This window comes from Macaca thibetana, chromosome 12, assembly GCF_024542745.1.
Source record: "Macaca thibetana thibetana isolate TM-01 chromosome 12, ASM2454274v1, whole genome shotgun sequence".
Classification (NCBI taxonomy): domain Eukaryota; kingdom Metazoa; phylum Chordata; class Mammalia; order Primates; family Cercopithecidae; genus Macaca; species Macaca thibetana.
In genome coordinates this window covers 35,949,212-35,972,552 of record NC_065589.1, presented here as the reverse complement: position 1 = coordinate 35,972,552, position 23,341 = coordinate 35,949,212, and the positions used below count along the sequence as shown (strand labels likewise).

General features: G+C 38.0%; 1 protein-coding gene across 1 annotated transcript in view; it reads right to left on the bottom strand.

Moving 5' to 3' along the window:
- Window positions 1-1,828: 1,828 nt before the first annotated feature.
- Window positions 1,829-23,341, bottom strand: part of DYTN (dystrotelin) — a 72,144-nt gene continuing 50,631 nt past the window's right edge. Inside the window, exons 11-13 of the mRNA XM_050752248.1 lie at window positions 17,604-17,763; window positions 14,659-15,151; window positions 1,829-3,348 (exon numbers count right to left, since the gene is read on the bottom strand). Of these exons, the coding sequence (XP_050608205.1) occupies window positions 3,245-3,348; window positions 14,659-15,151; window positions 17,604-17,763 (757 nt within the window). The 3' untranslated portion in view covers window positions 1,829-3,244. The remainder of the gene's footprint in view (window positions 3,349-14,658; window positions 15,152-17,603; window positions 17,764-23,341) is intronic.

The following is a 23,341-nucleotide window of genomic DNA, read 5'->3' as shown; positions in this document are numbered from 1 at the left end:
ATATATAGGATTGACAGCCAGTTTGAATTTCAGATATGTTAGCAGTTCCCTTGCTTTTTTCAGGTCCAAAGGAACTCAGTAAATGTCTTCATTGAATGATTAGGGCCTCCTTAAACTAGAAATTGCATCTAAAGCATTATTATCAGAAAACACAGTTTCATTTGAGGATTAGCTGAGTCTTGACAACAGGAAAAAGGAGCTTGGGGAAAGAGGTGGGGGAGAAGGCCCAGCCTCAGCTTTTGGCTCACTGGGAAAATTAGTATTTTATTAAAAAGCTGCCACCATTTGACTACCTTTTCTACATATGGGCTCGTGATTTTGCATTGATGATGCTTTTCCTAATGTTTTTCATCATATCCTTCAGAACTATCACGTAAATTCATTATCTCTTATAAATCATCAAAGAGACACTACACTCGGAGAATGAACTGGCAGAAGAGCCTGCCCTTTGTTCTTCCCTCACCTTGGTACTCTATGACAGGGATTGGCAACCTTTTTCTGAGAGTCTGATGGTAAATATTATAGGCTTTCCGGGCCATCCAGTCTCCACTGTAATTAATCAATTCTGCCTCGGCAAACAAAAGCAGTTATCACAATACATAAATGAACGAATATGGTTATGTTCCAGTAAAACTCTCTTTATGGACACTGAAATCGGAATCCATACACTTTTCAGGTGCCACAAAATATTTTTCTTTGGACTTTTTCAATGTTTTAAAAAGATGTAATAACCACACTTAGCTCATAGCCTGTTCAAAACAGGGAGAGAACAGAATTTGGCCCAGGGACTACAGCTTGCTGATGAAGCTTATCAAAGGTGTAAGGAACAAGCTGGGATGAAGTGAAAAGAAGAGTAACTCTGCTAAGTGACAAAACTAAAACCAAAAGTTTATGATAGACTGAAAAGCAGATTAAAAACTGTTAGGATGAGATGGAACAGGGATAACCTAGTCCTAATCCCATCCAATGGGACATTATTTCACTCTGTAAACAGTTTCAGGAATTACAGATCATATAAAAATCCACAGCCTCTCTGCATGTAACATGGCCTGCATCTCACGATAGTAGACAAAAACATTGAAATCACCACAATATTTACTGAAAGGAAGTACAGAGTAGTAGTTAGAGTATAGGCTCAGAAGCTGAGTTCAAATCACAGCTTCATCAAGAAGTGGCCAAATCAACTTCGGACAAGTTACTAAACCTCTTTGTGCCTCAGTTTCCTCATAAAATGAGAAACCTACTACCTAGGTTTCGTGTGAGGATTAAATGAGCCAGCACATAGAAAGTGCTTAAAAACTAAGTGCTCTAACAGTCAAAAAAGGTTAGCTGTTACTTTGTAAGTTAAGCATCTATAACCTAATCCAACATAATAAGAGAAAGGAGGCACACAGATGCTTTGGTGAAACTTGTTGGATGTGGAGATTTTAGAGAAAAACATTCATATATTAAATTTTTTATATTGAGATACTTGATTCATATACAGTTATAAGAAATAATACAGAGACATCTATATGATCTTCATCTAGTTTCCCCAGTGGGAACATCTGCATAACTATGGTACAATATTACAAGTAGGAAACTGATAGTGGTATAATCCAAATTTATTCAGATGTTACCAGTTTTTTTATTATTATTATACTTTATGTTCTAGGGTACATGTGCACAACCTGCAGGTTTGTTACATATGTATACATCTGCCAAGTTGGTGTGCTGCACCCATTAACTCATCATTTACATTAGGTATATCTCCTAATGCTATCCCTCCCCCCTCCCCCCTCCCCCCACCCCACAACAGGCCCCAGTGGGTGATGTTCCCCTTCCTGTGTCCAAGTGATCTCATTGTTCAATTCCCACCTACAAGTGAGAACATGTGGTGTTTGGTTTTCTGTTCTTGCAATAGTTTGCTGAGAATGATGGTTGACAGCTACATCCATGTCCCTACAAAGGACACAAAGTCATCCTTTTTTATGGCGGCATAGTATTCCATGGCGTATATGTGCCACATTTTCTTAATCCAGTCTGTCATTGATGGACATTTGGGTTGGTTTCAAGTCTTTGCTATTGTGAATAGTGCTGCAATAAACATACGTGTGCATGTGTCTTTATAGCAGCATGATTTATAATCCTTTGGGTATATACCCAGTAATGGGATGGCTGGGTCAAATGGTATTTCTAGTTCTAGATCCTTGAGGAATCACCACACTGTCTTCCACAATGGTTGAACTAGTTTACAGTCCCACCAACAGTGTAAAAGCGTTCCTATTTCTCCACATCTTCTCCAGCACCTGTTGTTTCCTGACTTTTTAATGATTGTCATTCTAACTGGTGTGAGATGGTATCTCATTGTGGTTTTGAGTTGCATTTCTCTGATGGTGAGTGATGATGAGCATTTTTTCATGTGTCTGTTGGCTGCATAAATGTCTTCTTTTGAGAAGTGTCTGTTCATATCCTTTGTCCACTTTTTGATGGGGTTGTTTTTTTCTTGTAAATTTGTTTGAGTTATTTGAAGGTTCTGGATATTAGCCCTTTGTCAGATGAGTAGATTGCAAAAATTTTCTCCCATTGTGTAGGTTTCCTGTTCACTCTGATGGTAGTTTCTTTTGCTGTACAGAAGCTCTTTAGTTTAATTAGATCCCATTTGTCAATTTTGGCTTTTGTTGCTGTTACTTTTGGTGTTTTAGACATGAAGTCCTTGCCCATGCCTACGTCCTGAATGGTATTGCCTAGGTTTTCTTCTAGGGTTTTTATGGTTTTAGGTCTAAATGTTACCAGTTTTACATGCACTCAGTTGTGTGTGTGTGTGTGTGTGTGTGTGTGTGTGTGTGTGTATCTATTTGCTAAGCCTATTCTCTAGCTGAAACATCAAGATAGAAAATTAGGCCATCGATTCAGTAATTTACATGATACTTGAGGAAGACTGTTGCATGCATCCATGTAGGTCACACATTTGAATGTTACTCCGGAGGTATTCACAGTAAGAATGGCCCTTCATGCAGAGATCTGACTCTGCCATTTACTCCTTCCTTCTTCATCCTCTACTCGCCCCCCTAACCCCCAGCCTTTACTCTGAACTGCAGAACTAAGATACGTAAGTAGGGAGGGAGATCAAAAAACAAAACTTGCTTTCTTCATAGTTCACACCAAACTATTAAAAGAAAGGTAGAAGTCTTAATTCTTTTAATACAGTTGTGCAACTGCATTTTGTCATCACACCAAGAAGCCTTTGAGCCTGGACTCCATTTCACTTCAAATTGGGCAAGGTGATTTGATCAACAAGGGCAGAGAAGGCCCTGCACACTTGCTGAGCTCCACTGTACAGGTCCATGTTTACTGAAGACTCTGGGCCTGAAATCAACAAACAGAAGAGTCTTTTAGAGGAACATACCTGCAGGTTCTCATGAAGATCTTGATAAAGCTCTCACACGGAGAAGAAACAGAATCCATTTTTCCCTCAGTTCTTGAGGACAATGCCCTTAAGTTAGCTAGCAAATAAGATGGCTATTATTTACCATGATCATTACTACGAATTCAGCCAGGAATAAGTTCTTAAGAAGCACTTTCCCACAGCTCCTTGCACAAATTGGAGTTGCCAGAAAGCCCACTATTGAGCAGTGGCTCCAAAACCCTGGTGTATATAAAAATCACCTGGAGAGTGTTAAAACAGATTGCTGGATCTCACCTACAGAGTTCAGATTCTGTTCAGGTGGGACGGAGCCTGAGCATTTATATTTATTGTTAAGTTCCCAGGTAATATTGATGCGGCTAGTCCGGACACCACATTTTGAGAAGCAGTGCTCTATAGTTACCTGATTGATTAATGGTTTGAGTGGCCCCTGTGATCTGTCATAATAGAGATTGTGGTGTAGAAAGATCTATGATTTGGCAGGTATCAACTAAAATTTTGATATGCATAATCTTTAACTTAAAGAGTTCTGTTTTTAGGAATTGATCTTACAAACATATTTACACTTGCGCATAAAGATACATGTTATAAGGATACACACCAAAGTATTTTTGTGATAAAAATTGGAAGCAACTTAATTATATACCAATAAATAAATTACAGTGCATTTGTACCCTGGTATATTATGCAGCGTTTTAAAAAATGACATGCTCAATGTCTAAGAAGAAAGCAAAAGCATAATACGATCTAACTTATGTTGAAAAAGTAGAGACATACATATGTGCATAGAAAACAGTTTGAAGGAAACTCACTAAACTGTTAATAGTGGTTACCTCTGAAAAACAGGTGGGAGAGAGGGAAGAGCATGATGAGGAATTCATTTTTTAAAAAATCTGTGCACTTTGCATTTTAATTTACAATAAACATGCAATATTACATTGTTTGTGTAATTAATAAAAATAAGCTCACAGGAAATGAAAACATGGGAAGATTTATTTCATTAGTTGTTTACTTTTTAGCTACATAATTATATTGTGGGTCCATCTATGCTGTTTTTTATTGAACATAAGGCTAGAAGGTTCATGCATTTTTTTATCCCACTTATCCTCCAATACCACTCCAGAGTTTGTCCAGAGGCAAACTTATTTTAAGACATTGTTTCTCGGGCCACAGTGATAAAAACTTAAAATACAGCAATAAATAAATAGGAAAGCCATAATCAATCTCACATACTGTCATTTTTCTTATTGTTATTCGTTGTTTTCTTTTTCAGCTCTAGTCCCTCGAAATACTAAAAATAGCCAAAGATATGCACCTAACACCTAGCATGTTGCTTGGCATATACTTGAAATTAAATAAATGTAAGGACTGAATTAATATAGCACATAGGTAGAGACCTAATGAGATGCTAGATGGAATACTTGTGAAATTGGCTGTCCAGAGAAAATCACAATGACAAAATAATTCACTTAAATGTAATTAGAAGTCTATCTAGTCTTCGAGTAAATCAGGGATGTGAGAGTAGACTACAAGAATGATAGATGTAGAAATGAAAAAGTATTAGGTTTTCAGTCTATGTTCACTCTTCTGGGCAACTGAAATACTGAGCCCATATCTTATTTATGATAATTAATTAAGCAAGCCAATATGTATTGAATAGCTACTCTGTACTAAGACCTTTCCTTTGAGCTCCAGACTCTGTTGATTGCCTCTGTGATGTCTTCATTTGGATGTCTCTCAGGCAATTCACAATATGTTCAAAACAGAACTCTTGATTTGCCAACCGCATAACAGTTTTCCCAGTTTTCCCCATTGCAGTAAGTGTATCACCACTCGTTCAGGGCAACACCGTCATCTCTTGGCTAGACTACAGTAGGCTTTTACCTGGTCTCTTTGCTTACCCCTTGCCTTTCTCTAAGTCACTCTCCACACAATGCCAGAACTTTTAAAAAATAGAAACATACCCCACTTCAAAATAAATGCCCAGTGCCCAGCACAGTGCTCGGCACATAAATGCTTGATTAATTGTTGTTGAATGAATGAGTTAGTGATTGAATGGTGAACCAACTAGACTTTTTTTCTGCCTTCATGGAGCTTAAATGCTGGAAATCTATCTTTTCCCATTAATTACTTCTGTGTATATCTGTCTATCTATCTATCTATCTATCTATCTATCTATCTATGAAGCAATGAATATAGTTAATCCTCGAACAACTTGAACTGTGTGAGTCCATTTATTTGTGGATTTTCTTCCACCTCTGCCACACCTGAGAAAGCAAGAGCAACCTCTCCTCTAACTCCTTCTTTTCAGCCTACTCAACGTGAAGATAATGAATAGTAAATATATTTTCTCTTCCTTATGATTTCATTAATAACATTTTCTTTTCTCTAGCTTACTTTATTGTCAGAATGCAATATCCGATACAAATAACATACAAAATACTTGTCAATCAACTGTTTACTTTACTGGTAAGGCTTCTTCTGTTCAACAGTAGGCTATTAGTAGGTAAGTTTTAGAGGAGTCAAAAGTTACATGCTGATTTTTGGCAGCATGGAGGACCAGTGCCCCTAACTTTTACTTGTTCAAGGGTCAACTGTGTATCCATTACTATTCCAGTAAACACTTCTAGGATTCCCAGGCAACATTTGAGATTACCTTATAAACAAATGAGATACAAATAATGTGCTCTCCTGAGCTTGGTCATTTCCTTCGAATTTGCTAAATTTGAAGCTTTAATTTCTGATTACTTAATACTTTTGAGTGATGGCTCTAGATGGGGAAGAAAGGAACAGGAATAAACCTCCTGCTCCCCACCCTTAACCATGCTCTTGTACATATAAGATCATGGCATATGCAAATAAAGACTGTTTTACTTGTTCCTTTCTGATTGGGATGCCTTTTCTTTCTTTTTCTTGTCTAATTACTCTGGCTAGGACTTCCAGTACTATGTTGAATACATGCAGTAAAAATAGGCATCCTTGCTTTGTTCCTGATCTTAAAGAAAAAAACTTCAGCTTTTCATCTTTAAGAAAAAGGAATATGATGTTAGCTGTGGGCTTTTTATATTTGGACTTTATTATGTTGAGGTAGTTTCCTTCTATTCCTAGTTTGTTGAGAGTTTCTCATGAGAGTATATTGAATTCTGTAAAATGTTTTTTTCCTGTATCTATTGTGATGATTGTGTGAATTTTTTTTTTTTTTTTTTTTTTTTGAGACAGAGTCTTGCTCTGTTGCCTAGGCTGGAGTGCAATGGTGTGATCCTAGCTCACTGTAACTTTGAACTCCTGAGCTCAAGTGATTCTCTTGTCTCAGTCTCTTGAGTAGCTAGAATTATAGGCATGTTTCAACATGCCCAACTAAATTTTCTTTTTCTTTGAGATAGGGTCTTGCTCTGTCACCCAGGCTGCAGTGCAGTGGTGCAATCACAGCTCACTGCAGCCTTGATCTTCCAGGCTCAAGCCATCCTCCTGCTTCAGCCTCTCGAGTTAGCTGGGACTGCAGGCATGTACCAATACATCCAGCTAATTAAACAAATGTGGTGTTTTTTTTGTAGAGATAGGGTCTTGACAAGTTGCTCAGGCTGATCTCAAACTCCTGGCTTCAATTGGTCTCCCCACTTCAGCCTCCAAAAGCACTAGGATTATAGGTACGAGCCTCTACACCTGGCCATTGATTTCTTCTTTGACCCATTGATTGTTCAAGAATGTGTTGTGTAGTTTCAACATCTGTATACATTTTTAAGTTTTCTTCTACTCTTAATTTCTAGTTTTATTTCACTGTGGTTGGAAAAGATATTTGGTATGATTTCAATCTTCTTAAATTTGATAAGACTTGTTTTATGGATTAACATATGATCTATCCCAGAAAATGTTCCATGTTTGCTGGAGAAGAATGTATATTCTGCACTATTAGGTGAAATAGTCTTTATATGTCTCTCAGGTCTATTTGGTTTACTGTGTTGTTCAAGTCTACTATTTCCTTGTTGATTTTCTGTCTGGAGGTTCTCTTTATTATTGAAAGTGGGTTATTGAAGTCCCCTACTATTATTATATCACTGTCTATTTCTCCCTTCTGTTATGTCAATGATTGCTTACATATTTAGGTGCTCTGATGTTTGGTGTATATATTATTATAATTATTGTATCTTCTGGGTAAATTGACCCTTTTATCATTTTATAATGACTTCTTTGTCACTTGTGTGAGTTTTTGACCTAAAGTCTATATTGTCTCAAACAACTATAGCCATCCCGGCCATTTTTTGAATACCATTTACATAAAATATCTTTTCCCATACCTTCATTTTCAGCCTTTGTGTCCTTAAATCTGAAGTGAGTCTTTTGTAGACAGCATATAGTTGGGTCGTTTTCTTCAATCCATTCAGCAACTGTATGTATATCTTTTGATTGGAGGCTTTAATCCATTTATATTTAATAATTATTGATAGGGGAGGACAATTTTGCCATTTTTAGAGTTGCTTTTTGTCTGTCTTTTAGTTGTATTGCCCCCTTCTCCTAGTTTGCTGTCTTCATTTTTTTAATATTATTTAATTCATTTTTTTCTTTTGTGCGTCTTTGACAGCTATTATATTTGCACTTACTATGAGGCTTATATAAAACATCTTACAGTAATAACAGCCTATTTTGGCTGATAATAACTTCACTTCAATTACATTCAAAAAGTTTTCACTTTTAGTCCCCATACACTTTTCTAAATAGTCTTTTTTTTTTTTTTTTGGGGGGGGGATGGAGTTTCACTCTTATTGCCCAGGCTGGAGTGCAATGGCATGATCTTGGCTCACTGCAGCCTCCGCCTCCTGGGTTCAAGGGATTCTCCTGCGTCAGCCTCCTGAGTAGCTGGGATTACAGGCGCATACCATGATGCCTGGCTAATTTTGTATTTTTAGTAGAGACAGGGTTTCTACATGTTGGTCAGGCTGGTCTTGAACTCCCAATCTCAGGTGATCCGCCCACCTAGGCCTCCCAAAGTGCTGAGATTACAGGCGTGAGCCACCTCACCCAGCCATCCCCATACACTTTTCTTTTTGGTTGGTTTGTTTTTGTTTTGTTCACTGTTTTGTTGTTGTTTTTTTCATTTTAGAGATGGGATCTTGTTGTCTTGCCCAGAATGGAGTGCAGTGGTGTGATTAGCTCATTGTAACCTCAAACACCAAGGCTCAAGTGATCCTCCCTCCTCAGCCTCCTAAGTAGATATGACTATAGGCGTGCATCACCACACACACATCTTTACAACAATTTTTTTATAAAGATGTGGTCTCACTACGTTTCTCAGGCTGGTCTTGAACTACTAGCTTCAAGCAATTCCCTGACTCAGCCTCTTAAAGTGCTGGGATTACAGATATGAGCCACCGCATCCAGCCCCCATTTTGTTATTGACATCACAATTTACATATTTTTGTATTGTATATTAATTAACATATTTTAATGTTATTTTTAATACTTGAGTCTTTTAACTTTTATATTAAAATTATTTAAATACCACTGCTTTCATATTATAGTATTCTGTATTTGCCTGTATATATTTACCTTTACTAATTAGTTTTTGGATATAGTATTTTTGATTGATAGTCTATTTCTTCTTTCAGCACTTTGAATATATTATCCCATATCTGTGAGGTTTCTGAAGTAAAAACTGTTATAATCTTGTAAGGGTTTCTTTCTACATGGTAAGTCACTTCTCTCTTGCCACTTTCAAAATTCTCTTTTGTGTTTGACTTTTGATAATTTGATTATAATGTGTCTCAGTGTTGAAGTCTTTCAGTTCATCTAATTCAGGGTCTGTTAGGATTCTTGGATCTGGATATCCATTTTCTTTCCCAAATTTGAGAAGTTTTTGCCCTTGTTTATTTGAATAAGCTTTCTGACCCTTTCTTTCTCCTCTGCTTCTACAACTCCCATATTACAAATATTGGTCAGCTTAATAGCATTCTATATGTCCCTTAAACCTTCATCACTCTTTCTTCTTTTTTCCCCTCTCATCGGATAATTTCAAATGGTCTGTCTTTGGGTTTGCTGATTTTTCTGCTTGATCTAGTCTGCTGTTGAACACTTCTACTGAAATTTTTAGTTCAGTTATTATATTCTGCAGCTCCAAGACTATTGTTTGGTTCTTTTAAAATTTTCTCTCTTTGTTGAAATTACAATTTCATTTATGTATTATTCTCCTGAGCTCATTGAGCATTTTTATGACGGTTATTTTGAATTCTCTGTCAGGTAATTCAAATATTACTGTTTCATAAGGGTCCATTTTGGAGCTCTGTCTTACTTCTTTGTTAAACTATGTTTCTCTGTTACTTCTTATTCTTTACTCTTTATGTTGGTATCTGTGCAATAGAAAAAATAACTATCTCTCTTAGTCTTCAAGACTGGCCTCATACAGAAGAAGACCCTCAGCAATCAGCCTGGTCAGAGATTCTCGGGGGCTCTTCAAATCTTCATATAGTCCCAGCTGCCTTTTGTTTTTAAGCATCTCTCAGGCATCTAGAATATGATGGGTCTTGTCAGTAATCTGAGACAGGTTAGACAGAAGCCCAGTCCCTTGGACATGCCCCAGAAGAGTTAGAAAGTTGGATGAATGGTCCAATTGTTTCCACCCCAAAGTGAGAAGCTGGGATATGGGATTTATTTTCCTGCTTGCTTTGCATTGAGCCTTTTGGAAAAACTATGGTAAGTGTTTTCATGCTAGTCCAAGATACCATCTTTGTTCTCAAACCATGCCCTCCTAATATCATCACTCTACATCTCTGTCTTGACTTCTCATCACTGAAACCTATAGTGGCAAATGAATAGTAAAAAGGGATGGAAAAAGAAGCTAGAAAAATAACTTAGTAGATACATGCAAGAAATTTTACTATCAAATGGAAAAAAAAAAAGTTTAACAATACAGTAAAACAAGAGGACTGTCTTTTTTTTTTTTTTTTTTTTTTTTTTTTTGCCACAACAGAGGCAAGGAACAGCAGACAGTTTTCCAAATTTATTTTTTACTGCAATTTTTAGGCAAATTATTCACTACTAATTTTCAATCCAAGTTTGGAATTTAAAGAGGTTTGTGGAACTTCTACACAACTTTCTCTTTTTCATGAAGCTCTCATAGTCTCGCTCTTTTTTTATTTTATTTTTTTTGAGACGGCGTCTCACTCTGTCGCCCAGGCTGGAGTGCAGTGGCATGATCTCGGCTCACTACAAGCTCCGCCTCCTGGGTTCACGCCATTCTCCTGCTTCAGCCTCCTGAGCAGGCTCCAGCCACCACGCCCGACTAATTTTTTTGTATTTTTTTAGTAGAGAGGGGTTTCACCTTGTCAGCCAGGATGGTCTCGATCTCCTGACCTCGTGATCCACCTGCCTTGGCCTCCCAAAGTGTTGGGATTACAGGCGTGAGCCACCGCGCCTGGCCCAACAATTCTCAAAAAAAAACAAAAAACAAAAAACAAAAACCTGGATCAGTGGCATGATTAGAAACTTCTTGTCATTATCTGATGCATCCATGATAGAGATAGAGGCAAATGAAAATACTTTGATTTTGCTTGTTTCACTTTCCACATCTTCATCCATGTGGTTATCATAGTTCTGGCTCTGATTAAGTTTGGTATACTTCTGGTAAGTATGCATAGATTATGTTTAAATTATAAAGTGTATTTTAATAATACACATTGCCAATGACTAAGTGAATTTTGAAATTAGGGTCATATTCAATATCAAAATGAATAATGATATAAACATAATTAGAAATAATTGGGTGAGGGGTGATATATAATGCAAAACAGTAGCCATGAAGATTAATATAGTTTCTCATGTTTAAATGCCTCAAGGAAATAAGACTAATATAAAAGAAGTGAAAGTGAAATTTTAAATCTCAACAATTAGTATTTGTTGCATTACTATTCAAGAAATTTTATTTTTTTCTGTACTTGCAAAGTATAGAATACTATAATAAAAAGAGATATGTACCATTCTGCTCATATCATAAGCACATTTGTATAAGAAAGCATACTTCCTGCAGAAACATCTCAATGGTTCTATTGAGATTGTGAGTGAAAGCATTAAGGAAATATTTTGAGACTTTTAAAAATATTTTCTACAAGATTTGATAATGCTAATTGCATATTTATACATTATTGCATCAACTGAATTTAGAAGTATACTTCATCTTTTTGTAATTTTCCTTTTAATGATATAATGACACGTGTGTGTATATATATATATATATCTCTTAATAAGGTCACTTGGAATATGAATTAATCTTTTAGCTTAAGTATTAAACTGCACAAGTATTGGGAAACTGCCTTCCAAATATGTGTAGCAGACCTAGCCTACGAACAATCTAAAATGTGCAATACACACCAACATGGCACATGTATACGTATGTAACAAACCTGCACGTTGTGCACATGCACCCTAGAACTTAAAGTATAATAAAAAATAAAATAAAATAAAATGTGCAATACAGCCACTACATCTGTGAGTGCTGACCCAACACATTGTAGAAATTATCAGCTTTCTCCAGCTCATTTAGAGAAACAAAAATAAAAAATAAAAACAACATTAATACGCTAAAGACTAAAAAAGTTTTCTATAAAGTGCAAACTTTTGGTGAAATTTTTCTAAAACGAGTCAAGTGGATATTGACTTTACTTTGAATACTCGTTGTGACCCCAAAAATGTTTAGATGGAAATGCAGTGGGTGGAATTTTGCGTCAGCTTAAGAATCAGGCACAAGGAGTTCCCATCCCTTGCCTTTTGAACATACTTCTGGCATCTTTCTGAACTTGTTTTTGTTAATACAAAGATTATAACTCCAATTCAATTTACTGTAGAGCATTTTAGAATCACCAAATAATTAGTTCATTGACTTGGTTCTACCAAGTTCTATGTAAAGCTGACATTATTATGTACTCAGTTTATAGCCCTCCAACAGCCACGGGCTGAAATGTGCCCCACTCCTACCCCAAATTTATATATTGAAGCCCTGACTAACCCCCAGTGCCTCAGAATGTGACTATATTTGGAGATAGGGTCTTTAAAGAGATAATTAAGTTAAAATGAGGTTGCTAGGATGGGCCCTAATCCAATATAACTGGTGTTCTTATAAAAAGAAAAAATTTGGACATAGACATAGACATACATAGAAGGAAGGCCATATAAAGGCATGGGGGAAGACAGCCATCTGCAAGCTCAGGAGAGAAGTCTCAGAAGAAACCAACACTGCTGACACCCTGATCTTGGACTTCTGGCCTCCAGGACTGTGAGAAAATATATTTTGGTTGTTCGTTTAAGCCACTGAATCTGTGTTATTGTGTTATAGCAGCCCCAGCAAACTAATACACCAACTCAGAAATATTTTCAGAAGGCCTCCTCTGACGCATAAACACATGAGTATTTTATTCTTCATTTTATCACAAGTCTGTAGATGATCCGCACTCCAACATAAGACACCTTAGGCTTTCTTAGAAAGAAATTTATATATAGTTGACCCTTGAACAATACAGGTTTGAACTGTATGGGTTCAAATCCACTTATATGTGAATTTTCTTCTGCCTCTGCCACTCCTGGGACAGCAAGACCAACTCCTCCTCCTCCCTTTTCTCCTCCTCAGCCTACTCAACATGAAAATAATGAGGATGAAGACCTTTATAAAGATCTACTTCCACTTAAATATGTTTATCTTTCTATGATTTTGAAAACATTTTCTTTTTTCTAGCTTTATTATAACTGTATATAATACCTATGACATATAACATGTGTGTTAACCATTTATGTTCATTGGTAAGGCTTCCAGTCAACAGTAGGCTATTAATAAAGTTTTGGGGAGTAAAAGTTACGTGCAAATTTTCAACTGTGCAGGCGGCCAGCCCCTAATCCCTGCATTGTTCAAGAATCAACGGGGTGTGTGTGTGTACAAATACTTCCTGACTTATGATGGATTGACTTACCATTTTTTTAATTTTATGATGGTGCAAAAGTGATATGTGTTTAGTAGGAAATAATACTTCGAGGTTTGAATTTTGATCATTTCCCAGGCCAGCAATACATGCTATCTAGTGAAGTCGGGCAGCAGCAGTGAGCCACAGCTCCCACTCAGCCACGTAATCACAAGAGTAAATGACCAGTAGTGTACTCCACAGTGTATTATATTTAATGACTTAAATGATATATTCAACACTTTATTATAAAGTAGGCTTTGTGTTTAATGATTTTGTCCAAGCGTAGGCGAATGTACGTGTTCTGAGCACATTTAAGGTAGGCTAGATTAAGCTAGAATGTTTGGTAGGTTAGGTATACTGTATGCATTTTCTACCTAACAATATTTTCAACTTACATTGGGTTTATCAAGATGTAATCCCGTTGTAAACTGAGAAGGATCTCTCTCTATATATGTAAAGATAACAAAATACCCTAATGAGAAATAAGACAATGGCATTCCAAAACAGAAGCAATAATTATAGTAAAGAAGGATCTTTTTTAAAGCCTTCAAAATTTAGCAATGAATCATAGCTTATGAAGAAGATAATAATGATGATACTACTTATAATATAGAAATCATAATCAATTCTCTTCTAGAAAGAGAGTTACGGCCGGGCGCGGTGGCTCACGCCTGTAATCCCAGCACTTTGGGAGGCCGAGGCGGGCGGATCACAAGGTCAGGAGATCGAGACCACGGTGAAACCCCGTCTCTACTAAAAATACAAAAAATTAGCCGTGCGCGGTTGTGGGCGCCTGTAGTCCCAGCTACTCGGGAGGCTGAGGCAGGAGAATGGCGTGAACCCGGGAGGCGGAGCTTGCAGTGAGCCGAGATCGCGCCACTGCACTCCAGCCTGGGCTGGGCGACAGAGCGAGACTCCGTCTCAAAAAAAAAAAAAAAAAACAAAAGAGAGTTACAATATTATCCCTATTTTTAAATGGTGACATTGGCTTCCCAGGTATATATGATTTAGGGATACTGATAATAATAACAATATTTTATAATAACAAAATAATAAGCATTTACTGAATGCTCACTATATGCCAGGTTTTATACTAAAGTCTTATATGGTTTATCACTTTTAATACTCACAACAGCCCCATGAATTAGGTAATCCTAAAAATCAAGTTCAGAGATGCTACGGATAACCAATAGATTCAGAGCGCTGCTACATACTAAATGAACTGGAGCTGTTGGGCTGTTATAAAATCAAGTTTTTAAAAAGGCAGCTTGAATCCTTGGCCATCACGATGTCTATGGATTGTGTAAACCTTACCTGATGGCATTTCTAGATTGAAGGCATCCATAAGTTTTGACAATAGTTCTTGCAGTTCCTCTTCCTCCAGCTCATCCTTTCTCTCCTTGATGTTACCTGCCGCTTTCTTTTCCGTGGTTGCCAGAGCAGGACTGCTCCTTTCAGCAGGAATCATTTTGGGGGTGTCCTGCTTCAGTCCCTCCTGACAACTGGGTAGGGCGCTAATGACTTTCCTTAGCATCTTCTGCGCTTGGCTTTGTGCCCTGGTGCTGTGCAAAGTGGCCTCTGGTGATTCTGAATTTCGCAGAACATGCTCTGCATTTGTGTGACTTCTGTGACTTCTGTCAACCTCACCAGGGTTAGGAAGAGGTTCCCATCTTGAAGCATCTTCAGTGGCATTCTTGATCTGCAAATAATCCCCTCCCTTTGGAACCTTTTCAGTTGAAGAATGGCCAACCGTGGTCCCCACACTTTGAAAGGAAGAAGATGAAGGACGGGGTGGCTGCAACCTTACCTGGGGAAACAAAACTTTATTTATGAAGAAATTAACGTTTATCTTACTTTTTCATAAATGCGTTACATTTCAACATTCCAACAGAACATTCTAATGCAAGACTTTTCTTTCTCCTTTGTAAATATATTATCATTACTATTAATTTTAATTTATTCTGCTAATTCTATGTCAACGTAAAACTCTCTACAAGAGTTGGAACAGCTCAGGTTCTAAAATAACAGAGGGAATAATTACAAGAAGTTTAGGAAAATCCTGGGTTCTAAAAAGCCCAGGTTCTAAAAATACCATAAGGAATTTCTGAAAACATAAGCGTATGTTGAATTGACAGATAAAAATTATTACAATAAAGCATTTTATAATAGTCTTTCTGGTAGGTGTGTTGTGAGGGGCTTCAGAGTAAGCCACAGGGAGAAAATTCAGGGACGTGCTCCACTTGAAGCACAGTTCTCAATGTGTGGCCCACAGACCCTAGGAGATCCCCAAGACCCTTCTAGGGTTTGTGATGTCAAAATTATGTTCATAAGGATACTTAGATGTTATTTGTTTATTGTATTGACATGTGCACTGATGATGCAAAATCAGTAAGTAAAGCTGTTGGGGCTTTAGTGTGAATCAAGGCAGCGTCACCAAACAGTGCTAATAATCAAGATATTCTTCACCCTCATACACTAGCAGTGGAAAAAAAAAAAAAAGCCAGTTCTGCTTAAGAACGCCTTTGATGGAATAGAAAAATTCTTAGTTTTAAAAATACTAACACATGCCTTTTAAATATTGTGTGTGACGAAGTGGGAAGTGTGCATAAGACACTTCTGCTGTGTACTGAAATACAAAAGGATTGCCTCTTGTGTCAAAGAAAGACTGACAGACTATGGTTATTCAGACTTGGGTATTTGTCAAACAGTTTCTCAAAAATGAACAAAGCGAGAATGTCTCTGCAAGGAAAACAATTAACAGTATTTGCTGTCAGTTATAACAATTAAGGCCGGGCACAGTGGCTCACGTCTGTAATCCCAGCACTTTGGGAGGTGGAGGTGTGAGGATTGCTTGAGGCCAGGAGTTCAAGACCAGTCTGGACAACATAGTGAGACCCCCTGTCTACAAAAATAAATAAATAAAAATTAGCTGGGTGTGCTGGCATGAGCCTGAGATCCTGGCTAGCCACAAGGTTGAGGCGGAAGGATTGCTTGAGCCCCAGGAGTTCGAGGCTGCAGTGAGCTATGATCCTGCCACTGCACTCCAGCCTGGATGACAGAGCAAGACCCTGTCTAAAATGTATATTTACATACATAATAAACAGGCTTTCAAACAAAAATTAGAATTTTGGAAAACTTGCATCCTACCACTATGAGCTTCATAGCTTTCCAATTCTTGCGCAATTTTTTAGTGAGATTGGTAGTGACATTAATGAACGTGAATTGTTTAGATCCTGTATAATAAAATGGATGAGAATTAGGACATTCAGCATAGCTCAGTGAACCAATATTTTCCAAATGATCAGTGTATAATGTTACACAATCATGCATGCTAGGAGACCCACTCAAAGACCGTGTAAGAACACTGGATTTTAATGAAACAATGTGACATAAATATAGTTTTAGATTAAAGTCTCCTTTAAAAAGCTGTCATAAATCATGTCTTGGTGTAGTATTAAAGAGAAGTATGCCTCGGTATCTGAAAGGCTATTAATATAGTTCTCTCTTTTTCAACTGCAAATCTGGGTGAGGCCTGATTTCTTCAGATACTTCAACTGAAACACATTGCAGCAGATTGATTGCTGAAGTGGTTACAAAATTTCAGCTGTCTTTTATTAAGCCAGATATTTAAAGAGATTTGTGGAAAATATAAAGCAGTGCCACTCTTCTAAGGTTTTTAGAAAAACATATTGTTTAAAAATGTTATCTGTATATTTAATGGGTTTATCATTTTTATGTTTTCGTTAGTGAATACATTTTAACTTCTCAGTTTTAATTTGCATTAATTTTATTACCTATTTAATTTATTTAACAACTCAGTTTTGATTTTCAGTAATTTTATTATGTATTTTATTATTAATTTAATTTTCATTAATTCATTTTCATTTTGTTTCTGTGGTTATATCTATAACAATCGATATCAATACAAACAGATATAACCACAGAACCAAAATCCTCTCCAGATTCTCAAATATTTCTAAGAATGTACAGGGATCCTGAGATCAAAAGGTTAAAAAACCTATGCTATAAAGAATCACTTTGCCCCAAAGTCTATTGTTTATAAATATTACAGATCCTGTTGTCTTTCAATGGCACTACCTTCATGGAGGGATAGGATATAGCCTGGATGAGGAAGTGGGAGGTCAGGGTACAGGGAGAAGAGGCTGATCAAAGTAAGGTGGGAAGCTCCTCCTTTGGCTGAAGGACTCAAGGTTAGACTTCAGGCGGTCCAGATGGCCAGTATCTCTCACATTTTATACCTGTAGGTCCCGTCTTATCTGCTGGAGCTTGCTCCATAGACTATCCTGGTTGGTTTTGAGTTTGTAAATCTTTGTTTCAAATCGGCAACTTCTTTCTTCCTGGGAGGTGTATATAGCTTGCAACTTGTCTTTGTATTGGTTTAACTGTTTTTTAAGGAGCCTGAAAAGAGAACAGATTTGAGTGGTTTGGAAGGGCAAGAGGCCAGCACACTAATTAGAGCCCTGGTAAGATGTATTCCAGTCCTTTTTGTGGGAAAAGATGTTGGAAAACCCTGTGTCTCAACTATGTGTGTTTTTTGTTTGTTTGTTGGTTGGTTGGTTTGTTTCTTGAGGTAGAGCCTCACTCTGTCACCCAGGCTGGAGAATGCAGTGGCGCGATCTTGGTTCACTGCAACCTCTGCCTCTTGGGTTCAAGTGATTCTCCTGCCTCAGCCTCCTGAGTAGCTGGGATTACAGGCACCTGCCACCATGCCCGGCTATTGGGAAACCCTGTGCCTCAACTGTTATCTCACATTGATCAATATTGTTGACACTGTTTGTTCACCATGTGCAGCTGCCTTTGTGTGTATTATGGATATGATTCCACTAAGCATTCCACTGGCTTTAGAAGTATTTCAGAAAACTCACCAGGCATATTATAGATTCCTTTGACAGCTTGCCTCTACTGGCTACTTAAATAGGAATATTGACTTTATACATTATCCTTTTGTCTAGAAAGACTCCATTCAGAATGATAGTACACCTGTCATGGCTAAACACCCAACACTTCACCAGGAACACAGGGGAGGAATAATATTGCAATTCATGGATTATAGGTCTGCTTTGGCTTCTCTTTTTGTCTAGTTGTTCATTGGTTTAAGAACGAACTAAGAAGCTGGGTGTGCTCACTCGTGTGTGTGTGTGTGTGTGTGTGTGTGTGTGTTATCTTAGTGCTTTAGGAGGCCAAGTTGGGGTATCCCTTGAGGCCAGGAAATTGAGACCAGCCTGGGCAACATAGCATAGCAAGACCTCATCTACACACACACACACACACACACACACACACACACACACAAATTAGCTGAGTGTGGTGGCACCTGTAGTCACAGCTACTTGGAAAGCTGAGGCAGGGGGATCACTTGAGCCCAGGAGTTAGAGGTTACAGTGAGCTATAATTACACCACTGCTCTCCAGCCTGGCTGATAGAGTGAGATGCTGTCTCTAAAAAAATATGAACCAAGTCGTCAGGGTAATCAGGGCAATTCTTTAAAACAAAAGGCAGGCTATGTTGCTCTTCTGCTCAGAACCCACCAGGGGCTCCCTCTTCATTTAAAGTAAACAGAAGTCCTTACGGAGGTGGACAAGCCCCACAAAGATGGCACAGATGCCCCCTTCCCTCTCTGAACTCATCTCTTGCTTTCCGGCTTATTCACTCCCCTGTGGCCATATGGAGCTCCTGGCTCCTTTTTGAACACCCCAGGCCTGTTCCCCACTTCGAGTCTGCTCTTCCACTCCCTCTGCCTGGACGCTCTTTCTTCTCCAGGTCATTGCTCAGTTCCCTCCCCCACCTTCTTCAAGTCTTTGCTCACAAGGCGCCTTTTCAGTGAGGCATTCTCTGACTGCCCTATTTGAATACACAAACGACAACCCCAACCTCTCCTCCAGCATGGCCAAACTCTTCCCTTCTTTATTTGTCTCTGTGGCATTCTGCCATGTCTAATTACTACAAAGCCTGAAGAGTCCAGCCTTCAAACTTCTAGGCAGCCATACACTGTGACATACTACAGGCTTTTAAATTATTTATTACTTATTATTTTACTTATATATTACCTACTCTACTCCCTATTTAATTGCTTATTGTCTTTTTATTCTGGCAACTTTGCATATGTGTGTGTGTGTGTGTGTGTGTGTGTGTGTGTGTGTTGCCATGTCTTCTGCACCAGGCCTAAAATAGTTCCTGTCATATAGTAGGTTTACAACTAAAATTGTCTAAATAAAGTAGTTTTATTTGATCACTGCTGTTAGCATATTTGTGGAATTTGTGGAAATTGGCTGTCTGGTATGAAATGCAACATGTCTCAGTGTTAGAACCTGCAAAATTCCTAATTGCATAGAGCTTGGGGAGGTCTTAAAATTTAGTTTGGGCTCCCATGCAAAGCAGGCATCTCTGAAAGATAGCCCTCTAACTTCCAGACAGTCATACTCAGGTGAAACAGGAGTCTGACTCTAAAATCCTTGCTCATAATTGGAGTTTCAGGTATATCTTTATGTGGGTTTCTCAGAAAGGAGTCAGCCCAGGGGTTTTACACAGCCAGCAACAAAGAAACATTCTCAGACAGCCTGTCTAGATGGTGTTCTCTGGACCCAAAGTGTTGTGCTTATTATGACCACTAATGATGTCAGGCTCTCTCTTTTCCTGATGTCCACCACCCGTGTCCGCTTCCTCCTCTCTGGCCCATCCACCAGGCCTGGACAACTAGAAGACACGCATCCCTATCCTTCCACAATCCAGGTAGAAGAAGGTGGGACTCTGCCAGAAATCCAGTGCTTTTCTCCTTCTGCATCTTTTTAAAGAAGAGATGCTTACGGGTTGTTTCTAGTAAATACAATTCACATGGTGCCAATATCTTCAGCAACTGGGAGCCCAGGACTTTCCAGGCAATTGTCTACTCATAACAAACAGTTCAGGTTATCTAAGAAATAATTCCTTTCAAACAATTTGAAATCTGCCTTTCTATACTTTTTATGTGTATTTCTGCTTTCTGGTGGGGGCTAAGCAGCTTGAATCTCCCATGTATTAACTGTTCAAATGGAACACAAATACTCCCTGGGCAAGCTAATCATGCCCAAAGCAGTGAAATGTTACTTACTTTGTCCATTACTGATGTGGTTTGGCTGTGTCCCCACCCAAATTTCATCTTGAATTGTAATCCCCATAATCCCCACGTGTCAAGGGCAGGACCAGGTGGAGGTAATTAAATCATGGGAGCAGTCTCCCCCATGCTGTTCTCATGATAGTGAGTGAGTCTCACGAGATCTCATGGTTTTATAAGCATCTGGCATTTCCCCCGCTTGCACTCTGTTCTGCCACCCTGTAAAGAAGGTGCTTGCTTCCCCTTTGCCTTCCACCATGATTGTAAGTTTCCTGAGGCCTCTCCAGCAATGCGGAACTGTGAGTCAATTAAACCTCTTTGCTTTATAAATTACCCAGTCTCAGGTATTTCTTCATAGCAGTGTAAGATCGGACTAGTAAATTTACCTAGCACAGTGTAGATTAATAATAGAAAACTAGTAATTTAATAGTACTCTTTCTGTTCATGTGTCTGAGACTGTTGCTTTTAAAATAATCAGTGACATAATTGGCTATCACTGAACTTGCAGTTAACTATCATATATATCACAGGTCTTTTTCACACTACTTGTGCATATGGGCCTGCAATTGTGGGATTTTCCTTTAATCCCATAAAATTTGGTCTTTATTAACTGCCTCACTGTTCCAGTCTATTAAATCTCAGTGATCCAAGACTGTAATTCAGTTTATTACCTAGGGGTTTTGGTATCATGTCACATACGCATTTGAGAATTGGGCTCTCTACAGTTTCATCCAAATTATTGATAAAAATGATGGTATAGGCAGGAACAAAGAGCTTCGTGTCATATTTCATTCAATAATCAGCCTTACACTTTGGTATACTTTGTAGTGATAAATACTTTGGTAGGATACAAATGGTGTAGATAGTAGACATGGATTATATCAAAGGGAATATTTAGTTTAAAATAATTCATTTTAAATAATCATTTGAAGAACTAAGTTAAACAAACTAAACTTTAAAATTTGCCTTTATTTCTACATTTTCAATTTTAATATAGCCTTTCCATTGCTTTACTACTTTAAAAATGTTTTCTAATTTCTTTTTCTTATTCCATGAAAAATATTAAAACTACTTTTAAGATTTAAATTATTTTGATACTTTAAAAGTGTTTATTGAACTCCTTTTCATGAGTTATCACAGAATTTAGAAAATGTTTTATATATTCTGTACATTTAGATTAGGAAGTATATTTCATCATACATACATACATAGAATTGCTAGTTTGTTGGACGTCTACTGGATATTAAGTATTGTGCCTGAAAACAAAGTTTTTCCCTCAGGGGAAGCTTCTTACTGGGGAACCAGGAATTCTATCTTCTAAAGGAATAACAGCAGGAGCTAAGAGCTCAAGAAATGATTAGTTCCTTAAGACACAATCAGAAGATGATAAACAGTTTCCATTCAGCCTAATAACCCTAGTAGAATGTTAGATGCTGTTGGATAACAACTAATTTCTTTAGAAGTAGGTAAAACACATACATAACACAAGATACACACAAGAATCAATACTTCACTAAAAGTGCTTAACCAAATTCTAAGGAATAAAATCAGGCAATCAAAAGTCAGAACTTAGCCTGGTGATTTTTATTATGCTTAACTGCTCAAATAGAGTCAAAGCTCCCTTTTACTTTCATATTGGAATCACAGGATTTCTTGACTTAAAAGTTTCTCTCAAATTGAAAAAAAAAAAGGTAAAATTTTTGTAGAAAATTTTTCTAAAAAAGCAAAGGAAATGCTGTGGATTTCTCTCTGCGATCGGTATTTGCACATATTCATGTGGCTCCTACCTTCTTTCCCTGTGGAGAGCATTAATAGATTCATGAGTCCTCGGCAGTTCATTCCTAGTGCTGACCATGGTCTAGAGAAGGAAGAAATAAGAAAATAAGTTTTTGGTTTGAATTTAACCCACATTCCTAAAAATCCAGTATAAGAACATGATAATGATTTTTTTCAAAGAAATTCAATCTATTTCAAAAAGTGGCTGCTGTTTGGGTTTACATTCATGTATGATGATGCCGATGTTTATACTCTCAAAGTACAGCTGCATATCTAATTTCACAAAAGAAATTAAAACAGTTTTATGTTTTAGAAATAACATCACATTAGTCCTTTGTTCAAGTTAAGTTGCTACCCTGAATGTCTTCTTCCCCAAAGGCATCTACAAGAAGCAGTTGGGTCACTTTCTTTCCCTTAGCTTTCGAAGTCTCTTACTTCTATCACCTACCTTTAACTCTCACTGTCTTGTCTTTCCTTTGCTTGCTATCTGCGTGTGCACTACAGTCATCATTTCTTTTCAAATCCACCAAGTGTTTTGAATGAATAATGGTCAACTTGGCTGTCACTTAGGATTTCCCCACCAAACCTTGTCTCTTACATCACACTCTGCGCCCTGCAACCCCAGGGCAAGTACTGACCTGACCCAGTCTGGCCCAGGCTCCTGGGGCACCATGTTCCAGCCCTTGGCTCCCACATGTCTGGATGAAAGATTGGATTTCATTACACTCCATTTATAAACAGCTGTGGCTACAATCTGCAGCCTTCTCCCATCCCTGCAAATGATCTGAAGAGGGGCTGGCCATTTTAGGAACATTGTTCCACAGGCACAGCCTGAAAGAGCAAAAGGGCAGTAGCAGGAAGAAGAAACTGAGCTATATACAGACTTAAAGTCACATTCTTTGGTTGGTGTGTGCCCTTTGCAGTCCCTTTGAGTGAAATGTGTCATTGCCTCTTCATTCAAATACTTAAACAGGCCGGGCGCGGTGGCTCACGCCTTAATCCCAGCACTTTGGGAGGCCGAGGCGGGCGGATCACGAGGTCAGGAGATCGAAACCATCCGGGCTAACACAGTGAAACCCCGTCTCTACTAAAAATACAAAAAATTAGCCG